This window comes from Prionailurus viverrinus, chromosome D3, assembly GCF_022837055.1.
Source record: "Prionailurus viverrinus isolate Anna chromosome D3, UM_Priviv_1.0, whole genome shotgun sequence".
NCBI classification, from domain to species: domain Eukaryota; kingdom Metazoa; phylum Chordata; class Mammalia; order Carnivora; family Felidae; genus Prionailurus; species Prionailurus viverrinus.
Genome location: NC_062572.1, coordinates 6,747,939 through 6,775,656, shown reverse-complemented (window position 1 = coordinate 6,775,656; position 27,718 = coordinate 6,747,939). Strand labels below are relative to the sequence as shown.

Genomic DNA, 27,718 nt, shown 5'->3' with positions numbered 1-27,718 from the left:
AGGTCATGATCTCACCGTCCATGAAACATGGTTCTCTGTATTAGGCTCTGAGAGGATAGCGCAGAGCCTGCTTGGGATTCTTACTCTCTCTCTCCTTCTCTCCCTCTCTCTCTCTCTCTCTCTCTCTCTCTCTGCCCCCCTGCATGCACTCTCCCTCTCTCTCAAAACAAATAAACATTTTTAAAAAGTTTAAGACAAAAATAAAAAATAAATAAAAATTCAAGAAATAACATAAGCACATTATTTAGAAATACATAAATATTAAAATAGGGTATCTAAGGAGAAAAACCTAACAAAGGATGTGAAAGGGCTTAATGAAGAAAACTACAACACTTTGTTAAGAGACTTTTTAAAAAAAGATTTAAATAGAGGTATAAACCGCATTCATATATGGGATGACTCAATATTATAAGTCTCAACTATCTCCAAATTAATCTATAAATTTAGTGAAATTCCAAACAAAAGCAGAATTTTTGCTTTGTTTTCTTTGGAAGTCATCTCTACACCCAATGTGGGGCTTGAATTCATGACCCCAAGATTAAGAGTCACATTTTCCACCAACTGAGCAAGTCAGGAGCCCCAAAAGCAGTTTTTCTGTTTTTGCTTTTACAAAATAGGATAAGCTGACAGTAATATTGACATGAAAAGATACTCTATTTGAAAATGGCTCAGTCAGAAGAGTATGTGGCTCCTGATCTTTGGGTCATGAGTTCGAGCCCCACCTTGGGTGTAGGGATTGCTTAAATCAACTTTTAAAAAAATGGTGCTGTGACCATCGGTTAACCATTTGAAACAACAATCAAGTTCAGTTCACATCTCACACCATACATACGAGGTAATCTGGGGTAGCTTAAAGGCCTAAATGTATAAAGCAAAACTTTATAATTTTAGAAGGCAATATATAGGAGATTAATTTTCTGATCCTTGAGTAGGAAAAGACTGTGTAAACAAGACATAAAAGAGGCCTAAACCGTAAATGAAAAGACTGTATTTTGAATATTACAATCTAAAACCTGTACCCCATAAAAGAGAACGCCAAATTAAACGCAAACCACAAGCCAAGAGAGCTGCAATACAGATTAATCACTGCACATCAATCAAACCAGCAAAAAATTAAGACGTCTGACAATACAAAGCATTGGAAATACTCTAGAAAATAAGAACACTCATCGATTACTGGTGGGAAAATGAACTGGTACAACTATTTCAGAGGGCAATTTAGCAATATTAGCAGCATCTAATGAGGATGACAGCGTTCACATTCTATGTCCCAGCCACTGCACACAGAACACAGGCTCTTGTGGCAGATACTGTGTACCCCAAAGAGGCAGCGGCAATATTTCTGTTCACAAAAGGTCTTCCAGAACCTCGAGACACCCCATCAAGAGGTGGTACCTACTTCTTCTTTCCTTGAACCTGGAAGACCTTTGAGAGAGACTGTGTAACAAATGTGTTCATTCCATCAGTCACTCCTAAGAAGGCAGGGGTGATCAGAAATGGGTGCATGGGGGGACTTCAATTGTATCTGTGGCATTTTAAATCCGAAGATGAGTGCTTGGTCCACATGTGATTTTTCTTTTTATATACCTGAAATATTTAAAAGCTGTTTAAAAATGAGTAAAAGCTGCATGTATCAGCATGGTAAATCTGAGAAGCAATGCTGCAAAAAAACAGGTTGTAGGAGGGGTGCCTGGCTGGCTCGGTCAGTAGAATATGCAAATCTTGACCTCAGAGTCATGAGTTCAAGCCCCACGCTAGGCGTGGAGGCCGCTTAAAAATAAAAAAACAAAACAGGCTGCTGGAAGATACAGGTAGTACAATTCATACGTAGTTCATAAACATCACTATATATTGTTTATAGACACGTGGGTTTGGAGCAAAAGTAGAAAGAAATTCATGGGGAAACCAAGAGTGTATTCAGCATAGCAGGTAGGAGAGAAAGGAATAGAAGAGGGTGTTTCAACTGGATTTGCAGACAGGTGGTATGTGGATGCTCTATCTATTACTCTCTGTACATCTCCCTAGGCTTGAAGAATTTGACATAGCAAATGCAAACAAACAGTGTCATCACTGGCAACATTAATATAATCTCAATTCAAAACAACATTCCAATGATCCAATGAACAATGAACATACCTAGTACTAGATCTCCGTTTCTACATATTTTCCACTTAAAGGAACCAGGGCTCGTTGGAGTCATGAGTGATTTAGAGCTATGGGAAAGTACAAGCTGAGCCTGGAATATCTTGCTGTGCCAGGAAGTGTGGATGTGCTCAGAGAATGACAGGAACACGTCAAAAGGACACAGGAGCCAGCCAGCCTAACACTTACCCCACTGGCCAAAACTAGGACAAAGCAAGCGTCAAAATAATAACCATAACAGCGACAGCAAAAAGAACTATATAACCCACTGAATAAAATAAGAATCCATGAGGGGCACCTGGGTGGCTCAGTCGGTTAAGCGGCCGACTTCAGCTCAGGTCATGATCTCACGGTCCGTGAGTTCGAGCCCCGCGTCGGGCTCTGTGCTGACGGCTCAGAGCCTGGAGCCTGTTTCAGATTCTGTGTCTTCCTCTCTCTCTGACCCTCCCCCGTTCATGCTCTGTCTCTCTCTGTCTCAAAAATTAAAAAAAGGTTAAAAAAAAAAAAAAAGAATCCATGAGTCCACGCTGACATAAATAAACAAAGGAGAGCAGAGAGGTCCTCCTTTCAGAAAAATGTAGAAGGGGTAATAGGAAAAGCATCATTTGGCAACCACCAGAGTAATTACCTGTTTCAGGAAAGGCTCCTCATGCTAAAGCTAGTGGGTAAAGTCTGATGAGAAGAAGGTGATTTACAAAGTCTTAAAATATCCCCTAATACTTACAAATTCCAAACTGGGAGTTATAACTTTACAGTGCAGACACCAGGCAAACAGCACCTTAACCAAGAGATCAGGGTTAACACCACAAAGTGAACATGGGCCTCCTGATAGGATGTGCTAAGAAGGCTCAGCTTCCTTCCACTCTTGGGCATTACAACAACCTGAATCTGACTGCAAAATACAAACCCGAACTGAAGAACATTCTGCAACAGTGCTGTCCAACAGAACTTTCTGCAGCACTGGAGGTGTTCTCTTATCTGTGCTGCCTAATGGGGCAGCCACAGCCTCATGCGGCCGCTGACAGACTGATAAAGCAAACAGAGCCAAATGTTAAGATTTAGAATAGGGGCGCCTGGGTGGCGCAGTCGGTTAAGCCTCCGACTTCAGCCAGGTCATGATCTCGAGGTCCGGGAGTTCGAGCCCCGTGTCAGGCTCTGGGCTGATGGCTCAGAGCCTGGAGCCTGTTTCCGATTCTGTGTCTCCCTCTCTCTCTGCCCCTCCCCCGTTCATGCTCTGTCTCTTTCTGTCCCAAAAATAAATAAACGTTGAAAAAAAAAAAAAATTAAAAAAAAAAAAAAAGATTTAGAATCAAGGTGAAAGGTATTTGCAAAGTTTTTATACAATTTTTGCTACTTTTTGTACGTCTGATATTATGGCAAAGTAAAATGTGCAAGAAGTTTTAAAAACCAGGATCTCATCATGTACTCGCACACAAAATTATACTGTTAATACACATGAATAAGAACAGTAATAACCAGGGGCTCTTGGGTGTCTCGGTTGGTTAAGTGTCCAACCCTTGACTTCTGCTCAAGTCATGATCTCATGGTTCATGAGTTTGTGGGCTCAAGCCCTGCATCGAGCCCCATGGCTGACAACGTGGAGCCTGCTTGGAATTCTGTCGCCCCCTTGCTCTCTCTCTGCCCCTCCCCTGCTTGCATTCTCTCTCAAAAATACATAAATGAATGAATGAATGAATGAATGAATGAACAAACATTAAAAAAAAAAGAGTAATAATCAAAACCATGTGAAGTTGTAATCAAATATGACATAGTGAACAGAGTGTTTATATACACTCTCTCCTGAAACTTGACTATCAGAGAATAAAATACATAGGGTTTATTGATAAGATGTGCTGAAATGGCACTTTCCCTCTGTGGTTTTCCTCCCCATATTCCATAACTACAGTCTAGTCATAAGAGAAACATCCCAAGGGACACCCAACAAAACCCCTGACCAATCCTCCTCAAAACCGTCCAGGTCATCAAAAACACGGAAAGTCTGAGAAACTGTCATAGGCAAAAGGACCCTAAGGAGGCGTCATGGTACCTAAATGTACTACAGAATCCTGGGACAGAGAAAGAACATGAGGTGAAAACAAAGGAAATCTGAATAAGCTATGGAATTCACTTAATAATAATGAGTCGACATTGGTTCATTAATTGCCACAAAATACCATACTAATGTGAGACGTTAATAACAGGGGAACCGTGCAGGACATACAGGAACACGACACTATCTTCTCAATTTCTCTGTAAATCTAAAACGGTTGTAAAAAATAAAAGTATTTTTTAAAAAGTGTGACTGCAAGGGCACCTGGGTGGCTCAGTCAGTGGAGCCTCTGACTTTGGCTCAGGTCATGATCTTGCGGTTCATGTGTTCAAGCCCCACATCGGGCTCTATGCTGACAGCTCAGAGCCTGGAGCCTGCTTCAGATTCTGTGTCTCCCTCTCCTTCTGCCCCTCCCCTGCCCGCGCTCTGTCTCTCTCTCAAAAATAAACAAACATTAAAAAAAAATTTTTTTTAAGTGTGACTGCAAACCATAAATGTTTTCAGACATGGAAGTCTTCAGAATTTGTCTCCCAAGTACTCTTTTTCTCAAGAGATACACTCTGGCAAAACAGAGAATTCAACTAAGAAAGAAGTACAGGATGCACACAAAACAAGAGACCTAATACAAGAAAGAAGCAAAGACCATTCCCAGGATGATGGCAAAAGTAAGTCCCAGACATCTGTGTATCCGACCCCAAGAGCAAGCAGCTCATAACAAAGCAGAAGTATTTGGAGGCGGGAGCAAGTACTAAATACAGGCTACTAATCAAGTTAAAAAAAAAAAAAAAAAAAACAAAGTAATTATTAATTCTAGGGAAAATAAGAGAAAGGAAATGTAATCACTGAACACTGCAGCCTGGCTCTCCACAATATTTACACAGACAGTAAGAAATACTGAATACTGATCTGTCAATGATAATACATCTCATTTCAAATCTAAAACACCATTCACCAGAAATCATACCATTATTTACTACTACTTTCTACTAAGAGAAATTAAAACGCGGCCAATTAAACTATGACACCACGGTGTAAAGATGTATACCAATTCTTCAAGTTGTTAAAATGTAAAAGAACAATATCTTAGAATCAAGTTAACATATTAATCACACTGAAAAGACAGAGAGGGGGCGCTTGGGTGGCTCAGTCGGTTAACCGTCTGACTTCAGCTCAGGTCATGATCTCATGGTTCGTAAGTTCAAGCTCCATGTCAAGGCTCTGTGTTAACAGCTCAGAGCCTGGAGCCTGCTTCACATTCTGTGTCTCCCTCTCTCTCTGCCCCTCCCCTGCTAGCACTCTGTCTTTCTATCTCTCTGTCTCTCTCTCAAAAATAAATAAACTTAAAAACAAAAAAGAAAAAGAAAGGAGAGAAGTGTTTGTATTGGGAGCAAATGGTGTAAGAAGGCTAAACTGTGGCTTTCCTTGCACAGAAGTCGATACGTAATGTCTGAAACTGATGAGGAAAAAAAGAGAAAGAGAAATATAAGTTTGTTATATAGAAACATGGAGAAAAATGCTACGAGAAACCACTAGAAGAGCTGAGAGTGATGACTTCTAAGGTAGGGGACACCTAGGAAGGGAGAGGTGGGGAAGACCACCGTTTTTCCTTAACATCTGAATATTTAAACCATTTACATGGGGGCACCTGGGTGGCTCAGTCGGGTTAAGCATCCGACTTCAGCTCAGGTCATGATCTCATAGTTTGTGGGTTTGAGCCCTACATTGGGCTCTGTGCTGACAGCTCAGAGCCTGGAGCCTGCTTCGGATTCTATGTCTCCCTCTCTCTCTGCCCCTCCCCCCCTTGTGCTCTGTCTCTCTCTCAGAAATAAATAAAAATTTTTTTAAAAATGTACATGTATTATCTTCATGAAAATAAATATTTAAAAAATCAAAGTAACAACAATCTAATGCTCTCAGGGAGAAAACTGCAACAGCCGAAATGCTTTCAGATTTCTTTATGTACCATGACAAAGAATATTAAGAAAAATCTAAGAAAAAAAAAAATACGCAACCCGAAACCTAATGCAGTTTCAATGTTGTACAAATCCAAATTTTAAGTGACATTATAGCAAAATGAAAAAATTCAATCAAACCTATTCTAAATCTGGTTCATTTTACCCATCTAGCCACATAGATGCTTATTTAAGATAGCTCAAAAGGTGACTCGATAGAGACAAAAAGCTTGGGGGAAACACCACAGTTCTGAACGCTCTGACTTCCTGCTTCAAGATAAGACCTAACAGACTCAATCGGGAGAATCTATATTTGCAGCCACAGCAAAGTTATGTCAAACAAAAATAAACTTGGAAAAAGCCGTAATAGACTGTAAGAGTGTAACATCTAAAATAACTTTTAGCCACCCCTGTCTTAAGTTTCCATTTTTTGTCACTTACATCTTGAAACATTTTGTTTTCTTGTTTCAGTCTTGCTTCTTTATCATCTGAGAGTTTGTAAGCATTCTCAAATGCTTCTTCTAAATCCTGCAGTCGAGATTTTAGTCGAATGATGGTATTGTCTTTTTCTTTGTTACTTGTTCTCATTTCCTCAATCCGTTCCTGCAAAATTTTGGAAGCACTGCTGGCTGCATTGAAGCGTTCTCTAAAATCACTCTACAAAATAAAAACAAGGATAATAAATTGTTTTGAATTAAAAAAAATAGATGTTTCAGTAGCAGCTAATAAATTGTGGGCATTAAACTATGAAAGAAAAGTAATAAAATAAAACCTACAAATTGGAATTAACAATTTTAATATTTTGTTATGTCCTGGGATGGAGACTAAAAAGGATCACTCTACTAAAGTAACAGCTTCAGGGGTACCTAGCTGGTTCAGTCAGTGGAGCATGTGACTCCTGCTCACAGGGTTTTAAGTTCAAGCCCCACACTGGGTGTTGAGATTACTCAAAAATAAAATCTTTAGGGGTGCCTGGGTGGTTCAGTTGGTTAAGCATCCGACTTTAGCTCTAGTCATGATTTCATGGCTTGTGAGTTCGAGCCCCACGTTGGGCTCTGTGCTGACAGCTCAGAACCTAGAGCCTGCTTTGGATTCTGTGTCTCCCTCTCTCTCTCTGCCCCTCCCTGCCTGCGCTGTCTCTCTCTCTCTCTCTCTCTCTCTCTCTCTCTCTCAAAAATAAACATTAAGGGGCGCCTGGGTGGCGCAGTCGGTTAAGCGTCCGACTTCAGCCAGGTCACGATCTCGCGGTCCAGGAGTTCGAGCCCCGCGTCGGGCTCTGGGCTGATGGCTCAGAGCCTGGAGCCTGTTTCCGATTCTGTGTCTCCCTCTCTCTCTGCCCCTCCCCCGTTCATGCTCTGTCTCTCTCTGTCCCAAAAATAAATAAACGTTGAAAAAAAAAATTAAAAATAAAAAAAATAAACATTAAAAAAAATAATTAATTAAAAAATTAAAAGATAAAAGGGCACCTAGGTGGCTCAGTCAGTTGAGCATCCGACTGCTGGTTTCAGCTCAAGTCATGATCTTATGGTTGATGGGTTCAAGCCCTATATCTGGTTCTGTACTAGCAGCTTAAAGCCTGCTTGGGATTCTCTCTCTCTCTCTCTCTCTCTCTCTCTCTCTCTCTCTCTCTCTGCCCCTCCCCTGCTTGTGCTATCTTTGTCTGTCTCAAAATAAATAGATAAAACTTAAAATTTTTTCTAAAAAAAATCAATCAATAACAGCTTCATGAGATTGTCATGAAGTACAGACAGAAAACCATTTCTGGCATTGAACTGCTGGACCCACCTGTAGGTCACTTTAATGAAAAAAATAACCATGGCTATTAGGGAAATGATTCTGAAAGGGCAGCTGGAGTCTGTTGCCCCACATTAATATTTAGGGAGAATCAAGCATTTCTTACCCTATTCTCTTACTGTGAAAATAAAAGAGAAAATTCAAAATGCATCTGCTATATTAATATTCATTCAACAATCGTTTCTTGAATATCCACTAGGTGCCAGGCACTAGGGTGCAAAAAATATAAGATTAGCAAGAAAGACAAGTCCCTGACTTTGAGAAGTTTACAGTTTAGGAGAAAGACAACTAAAAAAATATATATCAAAGAAAGACAAAGAAACAGTGCACAGAACGTAAGTGGCATTTTCCATCAAAATGTTACTAACAAGGTTACACACAGAAGAATAAAATTTGGTAACGCATGAAAAAATATTTTAAAATATTAAAATGTTAAGCGTCTGACCTCGGCTCAGGTCATGATCTTGCCATTCCCAAGTTCAAGTTCCGCATAGGGCTCTGTGCTGACAGCTCAGAGTCTGGAGCCTGTTTTAGATTCTATGTCTCCCATTCTCTCTCTGCCCCTCTCCTGTTCACATCTGTCTCTCCCTCTCTCAAAAATAAATATTAAAAAAAATTTTTTTTAATTTTAAGTTTATGCATTCCTAGTTATACATCAAGAAAATTTAAAACCTAACTCCACATAAAATGTTCTATACAAATATTCATAGCACTGTCACTCATAACAGCCAAAAAATCAAAACAACCCAAACATCTATCACCTAATGAATAAATACAGAATATTATTCAACCATAAAAAATAATGAAATACTGATTCATGCTACAACATGGATAACCCTTGAAAATAATCATGCTAAGTGGAAGAAGTCTGACACAAACGGTCATATATATAAGATTCCATTTATACCAATGTCCAGAATGGGCAAATCCAAAGAACAGAAAGTAGGGTAGTGCTTGCTCAGGGCTGGGAACAAGGGGGTTTGGGGTTAGGAGGGAAAGGCTAATGGTTAAGGGTTTCAGGGTTTCTTTTTATTTATTTTTTTATTTTTTTACATGTTCATTTATTTATTTTTGAGAGAGAGAGAGAGAGAGAGAGAGAAGGAGAGAGCGGGGAGGGGCAGAGAGCGGAGAATACCAAGCAGGCTCTACACTGCCAGCACCACAGCCTGATGTGGAGCTCGATCTCATGAACCTCAAGATCATGACCTGAGCCAAAATAAAGAATCAGACACTCAACTGAGTGAGATACCCAGGTGCCTCTGGGGTTTCTCTCTGAGTGAGAAAATATTCTAAAATTGACTGTAGTGATGCTTGCACAAGTTTGCAAATATACTAAAGACCACAGAATTCTATACTTTCAGACAGTGAGTTTTATGATACGCAAATTATATCTCAATAAAAAAAATAAAAAATTTAAAGGGTAAAAGTTTATCCTATTTTATGAAGCCAGCAGCATTCAAAATATAAGCTTACTTAATAAGACAACCTAAGAAGATTAAAAACACAGAGCCAATATTTTCATAAAACTATTAATTTGTCTCTAAAGTTCAGTTAATAAAAAGGCTTAAATTCTTAACGTTGAGCCACTAAACAACAGAAGAATACTTACAACTTCTATTTCCAGCAAGTTATTCTTATTTTCAAGTGTTCTCACACGACTAGTTGCTTCATTTAGAGCACTATCTAATTGGCCACATCTAAAAACCATAAATTGGAAAGAAAAAATTAGAAGATAAAATCCTTTCCCTTAGAAGTATTCTGTAAATCTGATTTGCCAATATATAAAACAGATTCTCCATTTATTGAACACAGAGGATGCCATTTTAATAAAATACATCCCAATAAACCTGATATCATCTTCCAGAGAAAATTACCATATGAAAAGATCCCTAATAGATAAGTGAAAAAGGCAAAATATGAAAGACATTTGTATACCTATGTTCACAGCAATGTGCACACTAGCCAAAAAGGGAAGCTAGCCAAGTGTCCACGAGGGCTGAATGGATGAACAAAATGTGGTCTATCCATGCAGTGGAATATGATTCAGCCTCAAAAAGGATGGCCGTCCAAAGCCTGCTACAACATGGATGAACCTTGAGGGCATTATGCTCAGCGAAATGAGCCAGACACAAAAGTATGCTTCCACTTATACATGGCACCCAAATTCATCTGAGGTGTTAATTTCATAGACAGAAAGTAGGATGGTGGGTGCTAAAGGGGGGGTGGTGGTGGGAGTGCAGACTTGTTTAATGGGTCCAGGGGGTCGGGTTTGCAAGATGAAAAAGTTCTGGAGATGGATGGTGGTGATGGTTGCCCAACAATGTGAATGTACTTCATGCCAGCGAAATGATCGCTTAAAAATGGTTAACATGGTAAAAAAAAAAAAAAAAATGGTTAAGATGGTAAATTTTGTTATTTATATTTTACATTAAAAATAAATTTTAAATTAAAAATATAAGATACAAAAGAATGCATTAAACAGCTTGATCTTTGTTATGAAAGAAAACGTATATATAAATATGTGTATTGTGATTTGTAGGATATAAAACTTAAGTCTGGAAACTTAGAGGCTGGGTAGGGAGACTTTTCTTATTATATCCCCCTGTAGTTTTCCAAATGAGCATGAATGTATTCTTCTTAGAATTAAAGACCTTCTTCATAAAGTTAATCATCACAGAACCTTAAAATAACAAAATACACGGAAGAATTCGGTTATCATTTTGACTCCGTGTTCATGAATTGGGAGTACAAGCCAATATCTATTTGGCACTGATTATATGCCAAGTCCACGTTAAGCACTTACATTCATCCTCACAATCCTATGAGTTAGGACTATTATCATTAGCATTTTACAGATAAGAAAACAATACGAAGCTTAATTCCTCCTGGGTTGTAAGCCATCAAACTGGGATTCTAAACCCGGCAGTCCGGCTCCAGAGTTCACGCTCCTCACCACTGTGCATCGATGCCACGTAGCAACGAAATACTGATAAAACCGTTCTAGAAAGAAAGAGCACTAAATAGTCAAGTGTAGGTATGTTAACTGTATTTCTCTGTTTTAATTCCCACACTGACTCCGGCATGAGGCTGTGTCACATAATCTGATATCGCAGCTGGCCTACAAGAGAAGTGTCCATGGCCCCATCGGCAGTTCCGGGGGGATTCTCCCAACTGCAATTTTAAGTCTGCAAAACCCTGATGTGTACGCTGACAACTTAAACTTGGTTTTCGTCTCTGGCGAATCATTTCTCCAGTCCTGGCTGACTGCAACTACTGCCACTCATTTGCACACTGTCCTTGCGCCCACCCCAGCGCCCTGACTGCTGCCGCCACCATTAGGACACAGCCACTTAGTCAAATCCTGACTTCCAATCTGTCCTACCTACACTGCCTCACCGCTCCATGGCTCTAGCAGCTTCTAGACAGAAAAGTGCGTTAATCAGCTATCATTTCCTAGGTGTCTTTTCTGGTGGCCTATCTTTAACCCAACAAGGTCTACGAGCTTCTTTCATACTCGTTTTCCACAGGAAGGACCTACAGTCATCTTTGACTTTTTTTTTTTTTTCATCTTTGACTTCTTGAAAACAAACAACAAGAACCAACTTCCCCTAGCCTGACATCTACTCTTTTCCTTTTATCCTAGAAAACCTATTTCTGGCTCTTTTCAAATTACTGCTCTCTACCATGGCACCCCTAGTTCCACCCCCAACCCCACCTCCAGCCCCACTCCCAACAGCAAAACCGAAGCTGTAGTGACACTCAGGTAGTTAACAGCATGTTAACTACCACAGCAACCACAAACTAGTATAAAGGCTAGTTTTCCTACAATTCTCCAAGCTAAACTACTAACTGGACCAGAAGATTTCAGTTCCCTCATCTTTTTTTCAAGGGGCTTTGTCTTTTCTTGCCTTAAAAAAGAATACTTTAGGGGCGCCTGGGTGGCGCAGTCGGTTAAGCGTCCGACTTCAGCCAGGTCACGATCTCGCGGTCCGTGAGTTCGAGCCCCGCGTCAGGCTCTGGGCTGATGGCTCAGAGCCTGGAGCCTGTTTCTGATTCTGTGTCTCCCTCTCTCTCTGCCCCTCCCCCGTTCATGCTCTGTCTCTCTCTGTCCCAAAAATAAATAAACGTTGAAAAAAAAAAAAAAAAAAAATTTAAAAAAAAAAAAAAAAAAGAATACTTTAGGGGCCCTGGGTGGCTCAGTCAGTTAAGCGTCCAACTTCAGCTCAGGTCATGATCTCATGGTTCATGAGTTCAGGCCCTGCGTCAGGCTCTGTGCTGACAGCTCAGAGCCTGGAGCCCGCCTCGGATTCTATGTCTCCCTCTCTCTCTCTTCCCTGCCCTGCTCATGCTTTCTCTCTCAAAAATAAATAAACATTAACAAATTTAAAACAACAACAAAAACAAAAAAAAAGAATACTTTGCTGCTATACTGACCTGAGTTTTGTTTTTTTTTTTATATTTATTTTTGAGAGAGAGAGAGAGAAAGAGAGAGAGCAAACAGGGGTGGGGCAGAGAGAGAGAGAGAGAGAGAGAAGGAAAGAGAGAATTTCAAGCAGTCTCTGCACTGTCAGTGCAGAGTCTAACGTGGGGCTCAATCTCACAAACTGTGAGATCATGACCTGAGCTAAAATCAAGAGTTGGACACTTGGAGCACCTGGTCACCTCAGTTAAGTGCACTGACAGCACAGAGCTTGCATGGGATTCTGTCTCCCTCTCTCTCTTCTCCTCCCCTGCTCCTTCTCTCTCTCTCTCAAAATAAATTAAAAAAATTTTTTTTTTAATTTTTTTTAATGTTTATTTATTTCTGAGACAGAGCGAGACACAGCATGAGCAGGGGAGGGGCAGAGAGAGAGCGAGACACAGAATCTGAAGCAGGCTCCAGGCTCTGAGCTGTCAGCACAGAGCCCAAGCGGGGCTCGAACTCACAAACCATGAGATCATGACCTGAGCCGAAGTCGCTCGCTCAACCAACTGAGCCACCCAGGTGCCCCAAATTAAAAAAAATTTTTAAAGGTGGCTCAGTTGGTTAAGCGTCTGGTCATGATCTCACGGTTTGGGAGTTCAAGCTCTGCATCGGGCTCTCTGCTCAGAGCCCACTTTGGGTCCTCTGTTCCCCTCTCTCTCTGCCCCTCTGCTCTACTCCCCTCTCTCTCAAAAACAAACAAACATTTAAAAAACAAAAAAGAATCAGACACTTAATAGACTGAGTCACCCAGGTCCTCCCACCCCCAGCTTTCAATCTGTTTAAATCCCATTTAAATGTAAAGTATGTTCCAAGTATGCTGTTGTTAATACTAGCGAAGGCATCAAATTTTGTTACTGATTCTCTCCCTAAAACAGCTATACAGGTATCCTTAACATAACTGCCCCTGTGTTTCCATGTTGGTTACTTGTTTGTACAGGATAATTGCTTACACGGGTTCAGGAGTGTCTGGATTTAAGTTACATGTCTCTGAGTTTCAAAGCAGGTTGAGAACTGCTAGAGGATGTTAGAGACTTCTGAGAGAATCTGTACACAATACTAATCCACTCATAAATGACGTTCCTTTACATACAGGGTATCTGCTCAACTGTTCCAGTATTCTGTCCGTGTGAAACAAATGTTCTCACGTCAGCCATTAGTGTGCTACACGAGGTTGGTTTCGATCTGTGAAAATAATTCCTTAGGCAAACAGGTCTCTGTTAAAAGTTTCAAATCTGAAGCACATCTTTGCAAAATGTTTTACCACAATTAAATATACTTAGGAAAAAATAACATTTCCAAGTTGGAGAAACACTAACTTTAGAGAGTTGAATTATAAGCTTTACCTGTCTACAAGAATTTGATTGGTTTTCTTCCAATCTTCAACTGCAGAAATCTCCTTTGCCTCCAGTTTCTGTTTCAAACTATTTATTTCTGACTCATAATAAGCTCGAAGATCGGCTACGTGTCGAGCGTGCTTCTCCTTCAGGTTCTGCCGAATCCTGTTGGTGAGGGCAAAACAACTTGTTAGGAAAGCATTTCCTCACTCTACCCCACAAGAGAAACTAAGAATACAATCTTTCTCAAAAGCAAAACTACAGCCTTCTTCCTCGGCACACTCACACAAAACGTAACAGATCAATACACAAGTTAACAACTAATTAAGTAAAAAAAACAAAGACGTGGATACTTAGATGCCCTACTTTAAAAGCGCCGCGTCTCTTTTTTTAAGATTTTATACATTAGTGAAGGTCAATAAAAATCATTTTCATAATTCAAGCAGACATCAAAGAAAAGCTATTAACATTACAAGCCACGCGCTGAAACACATACTTTGACAGTATTACAGGATCTTCCAGAGGAGTCAGCGAAATGCATTCTGGGACACTGTTGGCTGTCCCTGGAAGCTGGGACTGACTGGCTGAGCCTGAAGTTACCACGACCGTGTTTTCTTCATCTACAGTGTTGACCGAGATGTCATTACTAGCAGTAGTAGTCACCGAAGGAAACGTGGAACTGCTCCTACTTTCGTTTGGGAAGCCATGATTTTGCCAAGAGTCCACTGGTGAAGCTTTTGTGTTTGAAGGATACTTGGGGAATCCAGATGACTGAGAAGCGATATTACTTGCTTGTGAAAATGAGTCTATGTCAGAGTGACTAGACATACTGGGGTCTAGAACAGAGTCTGGTGAAAAGGACATTCTGTCATCAAGGGCATTCAAAAAGCCTTGCGGCTGAATTCCTGAAATCTGATTTGGCTTCATGTGTAACGTTGGATCCAGAGTCAGTACCTAGAAATTAAGACAGACAACAGTAAGATTTTGCGCTCGGCACTCCGTGTTTGTTTTTAAGGGAGCAGGCTTTAGATCTCCTACGGAAAATAAAGCTTGAGATAAAAGTTAAGAGTCATGAAGCATCTTTCATTTTCATTCAGCAGGGTGTTGCCAACTTTACCTCTGGTGGATGATTTGGGCTGGAAGCAGAAGTGAGATTCCTCTCAGGTAACTGCTTGTTTTCCCTTTGTTTTTTATGATAAATATCCTTCAGTGATGGTAGCTTCATCTCATTACTAGTATTAGACTTAAAGATATGAGACAAAATTATTTAAGTGGTAGTATCAATGATGGAAAAAATTCACTGACACAAGATCAGCACCACAAAAATATTTCTGAAAGAATTTAAATGAACTGAGACTCTGGAGTGTCAGACTTATAAAACAAGTTTAGATGTCATCACCTGTTAATTACGAGTCTCCCTCAGAATGAAAAAAAAATGATATCCCCTGATAATAAATATTAAGGTGATAATCTGAACCTAAGTTATTTAATAGCCTCAGAATACTTCCAAAGAATAAAAAACCTTGGTAGTCCCCCGTACTCAAGATAAAAACCAAGTTTTGAGGTATGAAAAGACTTCATGACGAAAAGAGCGAAGCAGGATTAAGAAGACTTTTGGCCAGATTAACATCATGTGACGCAGGGAGACAGGTATACAGAGATGAAGTTCCTTATCTGTGTAGTTATTTTCCTACTTTTTTAAGAGTTCACAGACCAAGAAAAAGTGTTAAGAAAGAAGTTACCCAATGGAAACAAGCCCCTTTTTAAATTAATAAGATAAGAAGATACGACCCTAATTCCTACAGCTTGAAATCAGGGCTTTGTCACGCTGGAAATGTTGCAAAGAGGTCTAAAGTTCCAAATTTAAAACCTCAGCCTCAAATTATTTCAAAGTGGGACCTACTGTAGGGCATGCTGGGGTATTATTTAACTTGGGTCTCAAATTTAAACTGTTTTAAATGAGATTATAGATTCAGCAAGAGATATATTGAAAGTACTCAAAGAATATATTCACATATAGCTTTAACTATGTGTCCCATTTCCAGACCCTACACAGGCTGCAGATTACCATGCATGAACATGTTTTAACAAACCCTGTAACTAGCTTGTGAATAGGACAATCGAACTTTTTACGTGTGCATTAAAAACATTAATTTTCTAGGGGCGCCTGGGTGGCGCAGTCGGTTGAGCGTCCGACTTCAGCCAGGTCACGATCTCGCGGTCCGTGAGTTCGAGCCCCGCGTCAGGCTCTGGGCTGATGGCTCAAAGCCTGGAGCCTGTTTCCGATTCTGTGTCTCCCTCTCTCTCTGCCCGTCCCCTGTTCATGCTCTGTCTCTCTCTGTCCCAAAAATAAATAAAAAACGTTGAAAAAAAAAATTAAAAAATAAAATAAAATAAAAATTAAATTAAATTAAAAAAAAACTCAGCACCAAGGCCTCTCATCTTTGCCAATCCCCAAAGCTCTTGATGGCTCAAGAAAAACAGTATGCGGAAAAACACAGAAAGGAACACTGAGTTGAAAAGAGAGCATAAGCCTCTGTAGGTGAAGAGGTTTTAACAAATTTATTTCACTTATACCGTCCTTTTTAAGTATGTATAAGAGTTATATGACAAAAATCAAGTTCAGTTACAAGATCTTTCATTAAGAATAAAATATAAATTCTAAGTGGTAAGAAAGCACTGATATACACTGCTTTTTATTTTTGTTAGAATAATTTTTTAAGTTTATTTACTTATTTTTGAGGGGGGGGGAGAGCGAGCAAGCGGGCAAGGGAAGGATAGAGGGATAGAGGGAGGGAGGGAGGGAGGGAGGGAGGGAGGGAGGGAGGGAGAGAGAGAGAGAGAGAGAATCCCAAGCGGACTCTGAGCTGTGAGCACAGAGCCCGATGTGGGGCTCCAGCTCACGAACAACGAGATCACGACCCGAGCCAAAACCAAGAGTCGGAGGCCCAACAAACTGAGCTACCCAGGCGCCCCTAGAATAATTTTGTTAGACTATGAAATAGGAAGTTTTAAAATTGACAGTATCTTAGAATCACCAAAATACAGTAGTCACTCACTGATGGTGCTGATCACGTCACACAGTGAGCTCTGTAATCACAAAGCCCACCGAGGCTTCCAGTCACTCACAATCTCACTCCCCAGCCTTCCTTTCCCTGCATTTATCTGTCTCTTTGGCCCCCTTCCTGAAGGATGGGATGCTGGTTTGTACCCCTCTTTGGGACTCTGCTGTCTACACATACGCTGTATCCCCACTGCCCCTACCGATGCCTATTACTCATGCTTATAGCTCTCCTGGTTACCTTCGTTGTAATCACTCCTTTTCCCCAACCTTTCTCATCACCTGAATGTACACATGCTGGGTAGTTTGATTTCACCGTGCTGAAGTAAAGAAAATATTTACATTTCATGCTCAAAGAAAATGACGACAGCAAATTAAAATGCTCAGCATTATTGGTACAAATGGATTAGCAGGAGGGCGGAATAAGACAGAGAATCAAAACCAGGTGTAGGAACAGAGGAAGCTGTTATCTGCAGACCTACTACGTTCAGCACAGTAGGCGCAAAATCATCTCATTTAATTTTACAACACATTAGCTGGGCATTTTAAATTCCATTTTTAAGTAACCTTCCTATGATCACATAGGCAATGAATGAGAGATTACATTTGAAAGCAAGTACAATTTAAAGCCCACGCTTCTTTTGGGGAGCCTGGGTGGCTCGGTTGGTTAGTGTCTGACTTCGGCTCAGGTCAAGATCTCGCGGCTTGTGAGTTCGAGTACCACGTCGGGCTCTGTGCTGACAGCTCGGAGCCTGGAGCCCGCTTCGGATTCCGTGTCCCTCTTTTGCTCTTTCCCTCCCCTGCTGACGCTCTGTCTCTCCCTCTCTCAAGGATAAATAAAACATTAAACGAATAATTGGAAAAATACAACGTTTATAATGAAGCGGAGCTCTGAACTATAATTGTGTGACACAAACACATACACAATGTGTTTTTAAATCACCTGGCCTGGTGACCTATCTCCAGAGGACGGTGCAAATGCCTTCTCTAAAGTCTCAGGCAAAGAGTGATACATGTCCTTCTCCTCCAGCTTCCAGTAAGTCAGGCCTGTTGTGCACAAATACACAGAAGAGAAGACTGAGAAAAGAGAAAAGTGCTTTCTAGAATAACTTACTTCTACCTACAGAAAATTAAATACGAGAAGTAACTAGTTTTTGGCTATCTGGATACAGGAAATTGAATTTTAATGGAGCAAGAATCTCTTAAATGCCTTCCCATGGAAGGGTTCTAAATTGATGATCGAAATATTTAAAAATGAAATATATTATTAAAAGTCAAGATGTGGGGTGCCTGCTGGCTCAGTTGGAGAAGAGTCCAACTCTTGATCTCGGGGTCGTGAGTTCAAACCCCATGCTGGGTGTAGAGACTATTTTTAAAAATGTTTTTAGGGGCGCCTGGGTGGCGCAGTCGGTTGAGCGTCCGACTTCAGCCAGGTCACGATCTCGCGGTCCGTGAGTTCGAGCCCCGCGTCGGGCTCTGGGCTGATGGCTCAGAGCCTGGAGCCTGTTTCCGATTCTGTGTCTCCCTCTCTCTCTGCCCCTCCCCTGTTCATGCTCTGTCTCTCTCTGTCCCAAAAATAAATAAACGTTGAAAAAAAAAAATTAAAAAAAAAAAAATGTTTTTAAAGTCAAGATAAACTACTACAATCTAAAATGTATTTCTTAAAAAAGAAAAAAAATTCTTTATGAATAGCACAGACTTAGATAGAAACAATATAAAGAATTCAATGGTTCAGGGGCACCTGGGTGGCTGAGTCGGTTAAGAGTCTAACTCTTGATCTCTGCTCAGGTCATGATCTCCCGATTCGTGAGCTCAAGCCCCACGTTGGGCTCTGCACTGACAGCACAGAGCCAGCTTGGGATTCTGTCTCCCTCTCTCTCTGCCCATCCCCCACTTGTGCACACCCTCACGTGCTCTCTCAAAATAAATAAACTTTAAAAATTAATAAGAATAATAATTCAGTGGTTCAAATACATACTGAGTGTTTACCGTGCCAGGCTGGGGAGCAGAAAATGTGAGAAATGAACAGTAAATAAATCACAACGTATACACAGGAGGTTAGAAGGCAGTAAACACCAAATGGTAAGACTTAAAAATCAGGTAAAAGGGAATATATGTAGCGTGTGTGGAGGGGTGCTCAGGGTTGGCTCGCTGCAAGGTAACAAGATAACGTTAGCCATTTTAGCCACATATGAGGGAGATCCCCTATATAACGGGTGGAGAGAACATTTCAAATATAGGAAGCAGCAAAGCAAAAGCCCTAAAATGAGAACCTATCTGGCACATTTAAGCAAACAGCCTCTCTGCTGAAGCAGAGAAAGGGAGCAGCAGAAAATGAGGTCAAACAGAACAAGGCTAGATCTTGCTGAGCCTACGGGCACCTATACGACTCTGGCTGTTACTCTGAGGGAAAGAGCATAGAAGGGTTTTGAGCAGAGGAGTCACATGATCTGACCCATCTTGGAGAAGGACTCTTTAGGCTACTGTGTGGAGAACGGATGGAAGGGTGCAAGGGTGAGGGCATGGATGCTGGGCAGGAAGTTGCAGGAACTCAGGTGACAGGTGATGGGGACTCTATTAGGGTGACAGCATGACAGTGGTTGAATTCTGGCAATTTTCATCAGGCAAAGCTAATTTATCCTGACAAACTGGATGTGGGATTGTGGGGGGTAGGGTAGGGAATCAGTATGTTCAGTCATTAAAACTAGAATAAGCTTACCATGGAGAGTAAAGAATGACTCATAAAGGGTTTGAATGTCTTAATTCATTCTGGAGCATCTGAAAAATGCTGAGATGGCTTTTGCAGCTGTTTGAAACAACTGCAAAAGTATTTTTCCCATCTATCTTTACAGAATCTGTAACACTAATGCAAGTAAGGAAGTTATAGTTAACAGAGGCACAACAGAACACATTTACAGAAAGCACGCTAATACACTGGATAGAATTAACATCCCGTGAGAAATGCAGACAAGTTGTTATCAAAACAAAACGAAACAAAACAAAACAACAGGTCTCATACCTGTTCCTGAATCAGACATCCAAGAATTTGGACTCTCATCTGGTTTATTGAGGTAAAAAGCATGAGGGTGCTTAGCAGCAGTGAAATTAGGCTGCAATGCAAGAAAGAAAACCATTAGTCGATGGATAAAAATCATTAGGCACAAACTACTGACCCAAATAAAGAGAGCCAGGTATCAAACCAAGGCACAGAGAAAGCCTCAGAGGGTTCAGGAAGAACTACGAAAGTCCAGTTTTCCCTGTGATTACAAGAACACAAAATGATAGGAATTAACCGTGAAGGATTTTCTTTTCCTGTGTGTTTACACAAGTTTATTTTGGTTCTGTGGAGCTGGAAGAACACTGGGAGCTGGTGTTACTTAATGAGTTCAGAATGAAAACGTATTTATAGGGCCACCTGGGTGGCTCAGTTGGTTAAGTGTCCGACTTCAGCTCAGGTCATGATCTCACACTCCGTGAGTTCGAGCCCCGCATTGGGCTCTGTGCTGACAGCTCAGAGCCTGGAGCCTACTTCAGATTCTGTGTCTCTGCCCCTCCCCTGCTCATGCTCTGTCTCTCTCTGTCTCAAAAATAAATAAAAACGTTAAAAAAAAGAAAGAAAGAAAGAAAGAAAGAAAGAAAAGAAAACTACTGTATTCACCGAGGTATATACCAAAAACCCAAAGTTTATCATCAGCGGTGAGAAAGTCTCCAAAAGACTAGTCTGTCTGTTCGTTTTTTTGTTTTTTGCTAGCCTCCCCAAGACTGAGTTTTACTTAATGTAAAAACAGAAGAGAAACTAGCATATATGAAAACATTTTTTCTGCCAACCTATTCCAATGGAAAAAGCAACTTTCACCCCGTCTCTAAATACTCTTATGCGCTCACACCAAAGATGTACCATCCCAATGGCACGCGAGTTCAAAAGAACAGACCCATAGATACAGTACTACAGGGCGCCTGCAGGTGAGGCCAGTGGTCCCTGGAGCTTTATCACCCTCACTTCCCTCCTGAACACAAATCTGAATAGGTTCTGGAACGGTGATCTTGAGAAGCCTAAATATCACAGGCTGAAGAAAACTTATGGCAAGAAAAGAGAATAGTCCTTTATAAAGGTTGAAGGACTGTCTTCTTAGGACTTCTATTTAATCTTTTTCACAGGATGATAGAAAGACCATGTTTACAGCAATCAAGACCAGGGGCACCTGGGTGGCTCAGTCCACTAAGCATCTGACTTTTAATTTTGGCTCAGGTCATGATTTCACGGTTCATGAGTTCAAGTCCTGCGTCTAGCTCTACGCTCAGCACAGAAAATGCTTCGGAGTCTCTCTCTCTGCCCCTCCCCTGCCAGTGCACGTTCTCTCTCTCTCTCTCTAAAAAAATAAACATTAAAAACAGTGGCCAATTTCTAAAGGTATCAAGTGTGCAGAGAGATGTGATTTTGCAATTTCAATTCAGTATCATAGAATAAACATTACTCTATGACGATTTAAGCCAAAAGGACTTCAAAGATGTTTGAAACCTACTCAATATCTACATCTCATTAACGAAAGCAGCTGCTAGATTAGTAAAAGGGCCACACAGAATTTAAACATTTAACCTCTTACAATTTGGATTATAAATTCAGTACTACTTCTTACAACTTAATAGTAATATAAATTATGTGAGAGTTTTTTTTAATTTTTAATGCTTATTTATTTTTGAGAGAGAGACAGACAGACAGAGCACAAGTAGGGGTTGGGGCAAAGAGAGAGGGAGACACAGAATCCGAAGCAGGCTCCAGGCTCTGAGCTGTCAGCACAGAGCCCAACGTGGGGCTCGAACTCATGAACCATGAGATCATGACCTGAGCCAAGTCAGACGCTCAAAGGACTGAGCCACCCAGGCGCCCCTATTTGAGAGTTTAAAAAAAAAGTTAAATGGATTATTCTCTGGCTAAATGTAAACAGTTGCAGCACAAAGACAATTAGGACCTTTACAAAACGGTTTTCATTTTCTATTGTACTTTATTCCTCATTACTTTTGATTTCCAGACTACTAAAAAAAGCAATACCCAGAGCAAATCATTGTTTCCAATCCTCTGGGACACCCAGAGAAAGATAGGTCAATGGAACAAATTAACAATACAAAAGAAAGGGCAAAAAACTGCCCATAGCACGTAGTAAACTCCACCATAATTAGCAATAAAGTGACTCATCACCTACTTTCTCAACTGGTGATTTCTTGGCTTGCTCATTTCCTTGCATAGATTTTGAACACCCCTCCTCTGTAAGTGCTCTCTTTGGTTGGTTCTGCTTCAGCTTTTGTGCCCATGATGTTACAGACTTACTATTCAGAAAGAGAAAACAAAATTATTCTCTTTAGATGCTGTCCTTTGCACATAAAACTAAACACTAATAAATACTGTGTCCATGGGAAATGCTTTGAGTTCTTTTTCTAACCGCAGAGAAAGAATGGATTTTTATCCATTCACCTACATTTCTTTTTACAATTTCTTATTACTAAAGGCAAAGCGAACACAAAGACTAACGGTGATTAATAAAGGATTTAGCCTGTAGCCATGGAATAGAACAAAACCACCACAGTGGCCTGTTCACATACTCAACGTAGCTCTACAGCAAAAGCTTATTTGTTTACAAGGACTAGTGACTGTACTTACAGGTATACAAGATCTGTGTTGCTATAGCTAAACACGTATTTTAGAGAACAAATTTCAGAGATATAAAACTCAACATTTAGGGTAAATGACAAATTTTAAATGATTGTTTGCTTTACAAACATTCAGCCACACTTATCATCAAACTTAGAAAATTTCCTCTTCTATATAAAAAGCATAAAATTGAGTATGCTTGTGTATAATTTTTGGTTGCAAATTACATGCACATGTATACATTTAGACTCTAAAAAGAGCTTGATTTACTAGATTCTAAATGTAATAAACAAGTAAACCTCCCTTCAAATGTTGGAGAAATTCTACTTACCTATTCGTTTTTCCACTGTATACTTCTGAAACCTTATTTTCACCAAGAAAATTGTGTTCAAATTCACCAGGAAAAATGGAAATATCTTCTTTTAAAGATGCACAAAACTCTTCAGTGGTATGTATACGAAAATTCTTGTTTTTTACACCCTCTGCAAGTGACTCCATCTGCCCCAAAGATGCTCCAAACTGTCCCTCAGAAACCTCTGTGTGCTCCATGAACTCCCGAGGGTCCTTAGATTTGTAGGCATTTAATTCGGAGACACAAAAGGTACCATACCCACTGCTCACTGAGCTACTGTCCACATTGCAGTCTGGTTGTGATGTGGATGTTTCTTGCTGCATTTCTGGTTCTTCAGACTTAGGATAACTGATAATAGGTTCATTTCTCTCACTGTTTTCAGAAAAAAAACCCATTTGACTTCCTGAAGATAACTGTTTACTTAAAGAAGTATCATAGGAAGCCCAGGAAGCATTACTGGTCTGTAACTTGACTAAATTTTTTATCTCCTCCTGTATACGCTGAAAACAAAGTTACAGATTTGGTAAGTATACTAAACATTGCATTTTTTATAAATACTATGAAAATATTGCTTAAAAATACGAGCCATTACTCTAAAGACGATATGTTTCCAGTTCATCAACAAAACTGATACAAAGTATTAACGGGTTCTTCTTGCAAATCTTACAGTATAAAAAAGAATCAATACAAATAACAACTTACTTGAATTTGGTTGTGGAACTGCTCCTGCTGAGCGGCTATTTGCTCTTGGCATTGTTTTTCCACCAAACTGAATAGCTGTAACCACCTGGTCTATTAAGTTATAAAATATTTTAGTTAAAAATAATTTTCAATGTAATATTTCACAGAAAAATTCCTCCAGTGGGAAAGGACCTTTTTAAAATGTATTTTAATTTAAATTTATAAGCCGAATTAAGTAGTTATAAAACTGTATTTAATGTAAAAATACAGGCACAGGCTTGGTCACCCCTTTCATATGTAACCTGTAGTTTGGATAAATGTGAAGGTCTGGGTAAATCTTGTTTTTCAAATGGCATGTCATCTGCTATCGTTTCTGATTCATCAACAACTGGCAGTCATACGTCGTATCTGTCTTAAGTTCTCTTCCTTTCTTTGTAACAGCTAGTGATTTTCTTAAACAATGACTTGTACCTAGGAAAAAGAATCCCACGTCTTAAAACAAGAGATAGTTTGATATTATGGAAATTTAACCCCTAATTTACATGGGATTTAAGTGGGGAAAAAAAAACAAAACTCTTTCAAGTCAGGTGCTGAAGTGTTTTACAGCAACACAGCTGAAAAAGGAATTTTAAAAATCAGTCTGAAAACCTGTGGAACTGGCCTAGGACTCCCTTCATTCTGAGGTTCTGATCCATACTGACTCAAGAGTATAGTAAGTGTTCTTATAATCAGACTACAAAACAAGCCAGAAAAGGGTTCGGGGAAATCTCCAGAAGCTAAATTCAGTCTCAAGGCTGGTTTACAGTAAGAGACTCTACACAGTAATATGCAATATCAGTAAGTAGCTACCGTGAAAAGAGCTTCCCTGTTTAAAACCATTCACCATCTTGGGGCGCCTGGGTGGCGCAGTCGGTTAAGCGTCCGATTTCAGCCAGGTCACGATCTCGCGGTCCGTGAGTTCGAGCCCTGCGTCGGGCTCTGGGCTGATGGCTCAGAGCCTGGAGCCTGTTTCCGATTCTGTGTCTCCCTCTCTCTCTGCCCTTCCCCCGTTCATGCTCTGTCTCTCTCTGTCCCAAAAATAAATAAACGTTGAAAAAAAAAAATTTTTTTAAAAATAAATAAAACCATTCACCATCTTTACGCTCCTGTACTCCTCACAGGCCCCGGAGTGACCCGGCCCATGTACACCTACCAACTTCATCTCACCCCTATCTATTCCGTGCTCAAAGCACACCAGCCACACTGGCCTCTACCTTTTCCCTGAACATGCCAAAAAGGTCTTCCACCTTGAAAGCTTTGTCTTCACTGTACCCGCTACCTGGAAAGCTCTCTCTCCAGCTCTTATGGCTTCCTTCTCCCCCCCCCCCCCGCCCCCCACCCCTTGCAATTTCAGCTTAACGACCACCTTCTCAAAGACGGTTTTCTCAAACCATCCTGCAGTTGCTCTCTTTCTCAATGTCATCCTGTTTTTGCCTTCAAAGCATTTACCACAATAAGAGGGCATCTCATTTATTCACTTTGTTAACCTGTTTGCCTCCAGCACCTAGGACACAATACCAAGGAAAGAGTGTCTAAATGAGGGTATAAAAATGTGAATTTCAGGGGCACCTGGCTGGCTCAGGCGGTAAAACATGCAACTCTTGAGCTCAGGGACAAGGGTTTGACTCTTACGCTGGGTGTGGTTTACTCAAAAAAAAAAAAAAAAAAAAAAGAAAAAGGTCAAGTTCAAGATGAATTTTTTTTCTTGGTATTACAGACTACACAATTCAGAGGTCCTTCAGATTAATACTGAAAACCGTTTCTATAATTATAATAGAGCAGAATTAAGTTGAAGACTATATAACTGTATTAAAACAAAGGAAGCAAAAAACCCCAGGATTGAAATAAAACAGTGCTGGGGCGCCTGGCAGGCTCAGTCAGTTAAACGTCCAACTTCAACTCAGGTCATGATCTCACAGTCCGAGAATTCAAGCCCTGAATCGGGCTCCATGCTGACAGCTCAGAGCCTGGAGTCTGCTTCGGATTCTGTGTCTCCCTCTCTCTCTGCCCCTCCCCTGCTCGTGCTCTGTCTCTATCAAAAATAAACATTTTTAAAAACAAATAAATAAAACAGTGCTGGTCGTCTGAGTGGCTCAGTTAAGCATCCAGCTCTTGATTTCTGTTCAGGTCCATGCTCTCACGGTCGTGAGATCGAGCCCCACGCTGAGCCCCATTTTGGGCTCCACACTGGGTGGATGCTCCCTTTTTCTCTCTCAAAAAATAAAAATAAAAAAAATAAAAATAAAGAAAAGAGAATAGTGCTAATAGAAAGTATTAATTCTAAATCAACTAACTTGATAAGGATAAGGTAGGCTACATCAAATTCAGTTCCTTATCTTCTCAACTTACCTATAATATGAAGTATCTTAATCAAAACAAAAAATAAATCAGGGAACAGTTTTCTTATTAAGTTATACTAACTTAAGCACTACTTTAGGGGTTATTTTAATCTGACAAAGTTACTAGTCACAAAAAACTAAATTACAATAATGACAGAATTACATAACAACAACAAAAAAAGCAAAAAATGGCCTTATATTTATGTGACACGCAACATTAACCACATCCTTATTATCATTTTCTTTTTTAGGATACAAATGAATAGAGCTTGCTCTGGATATAAATTGGTAGAGAAGGTTTTGTTCTCCCTAGTCAGATTTTATAAATAATATTTTAATTTTCAATAAGCATATTTAAGAACATTATAAACGCAGCAAATAACATTTTTCACATAATTATTAAGAACTATTATTCATTTCTAACCAACATTATTTATGTGATCTGCATTGTACATACTGTTGGAGGACTTAGGCATCTAATTAAAGCTTTCCCCTGTACAGTTTTTGATGCTATTAGCCTGAATGGGGTTTCTATCGTATGCCTAGTAAATATTCCATTGGCTTTGAAATCCTAGGCCTGACTCCCTGCTCTCCACTAACAACCTGTATGGTCCTCAACAAGTATATTTCATTTATGCTCTTTACTGATTTATAAATTGGGGGGGGGGGCAGTATAAAATTGGAAGAGGAACACCTCCCAGGTGGCTGGGAGGATAAATTTTAAATTCCAATATGATGGATGTGAAAACAGTGATCTCAAGGGGGGGAACTAGATTTTGAAAATCTGTGAGGTCATGGATGTCACAAAGCTAGGGAGAGCACTACCAGCACTTTGTGGGCAGTCCAGGGATGCAAATCACAGGATGGTCCCCGACAACGAAAAACTGTCCTGTGTCCACTTTATATTATAAAAATAACATATATTTTGCACAGCTTTCAAATCACCAAATTGTCCAGGAATCCAACTACAAAGATGTTATGTTTGCTTCAGAACTTGATCAGAAATTGGTCACCATTTCAGAAAATCATGTCACCAAATGCAGTTCTGGATTGTCAATACAGAAGAGCTGTATCAGTCCATGTCTGTAGCCACTGCCTTCGCAATGAGTCTACGTATAAACACCAGGCTATGCTTCACTAGGTCTTGAAATGTGGATGTGCCTGAGCACGTGTATACTGAAATACCTGTTATCATGCTATAAGTAACTGTCATTCCTCCTTTATATCACAGTTAAGAGGATGATTGTTTTTAAAGTGGGTACAGGCAGGATATATCTGTGAACTTCATTTCAGGACAATATAAGTTGATGTTATTTTTGAAATTGTAAAATTTATTTGTAAATTAGTAATTTAATTGTAATATTACAAATTGAGGGCTTTGGGTCTAATAAGGTTGAGTGCCACTGACAAAAAAAGTGTCCAGTATATTGCTTGGCAAATCGACACACAATAAACAGTACACATAATAACAACAATCATTGTACACCCGTTACTCTTAAATATGTAATCAGTAGCACTAAATAGTTAAAATGCTAAAATAATGAATTAAGACAAATTAGCTAATAAAGTGTTTTAAAAATTTACCATCACAGAAATATTAGCAATAGCAAGTCTTTAAGAATATATTGAAGTATTTCTATGTAAATGTGTTAAAAAATTATTTCCCATGAATCAAAATACATAACCTTCTCAAGTTTAAGCAGTGATAAACTTAAGAATTCCAGGAGGGGCGCCTGGGTGGCGCAGTCGGTTGGGCGTCCGACTTCAGCCAGGTCATGATCTCGCGGTCCGTGAATTCGAGCCCCGCGTCAGGCTCTGGGCTGATGGCTCGGAGCCTGGAGCCTGTTTCCGATTCTGTGTCT

At 40.0% G+C, this 27,718-nt stretch overlaps 1 protein-coding gene across 11 annotated transcripts in view; it reads right to left on the bottom strand.

Annotated features, from left to right (window-relative positions):
• Positions 1-27,718, bottom strand: part of MPHOSPH9 (M-phase phosphoprotein 9) — a 60,528-nt gene that overhangs the window by 24,831 nt on the left and 7,979 nt on the right. For 9 of the 11 annotated variants that reach the window (XM_047827488.1, XM_047827484.1, XM_047827486.1 and 6 more), the window contains 10 exons: positions 23,500-23,589; positions 22,777-23,297; positions 22,000-22,123; positions 19,818-19,908; positions 17,742-17,845; positions 14,855-14,980; positions 14,234-14,691; positions 13,747-13,902; positions 9,548-9,635; positions 6,586-6,801 (listed from right to left, as the gene is read on the bottom strand). In XM_047827488.1, the coding sequence (XP_047683444.1) occupies positions 6,586-6,801; positions 9,548-9,635; positions 13,747-13,902; positions 14,234-14,691; positions 14,855-14,980; positions 17,742-17,845; positions 19,818-19,908; positions 22,000-22,123; positions 22,777-23,297; positions 23,500-23,589 (1,974 nt within the window). Of the gene's footprint in view, positions 1-6,585; positions 6,802-9,547; positions 9,636-13,746; positions 13,903-14,233; positions 14,692-14,854; positions 14,981-17,741; positions 17,846-19,817; positions 19,909-21,999; positions 22,124-22,776; positions 23,298-23,499; positions 23,590-27,718 lie in introns of those variants that run through there. The other 2 variants (XM_047827487.1, XM_047827495.1) reach the window with 2 other exon arrangements.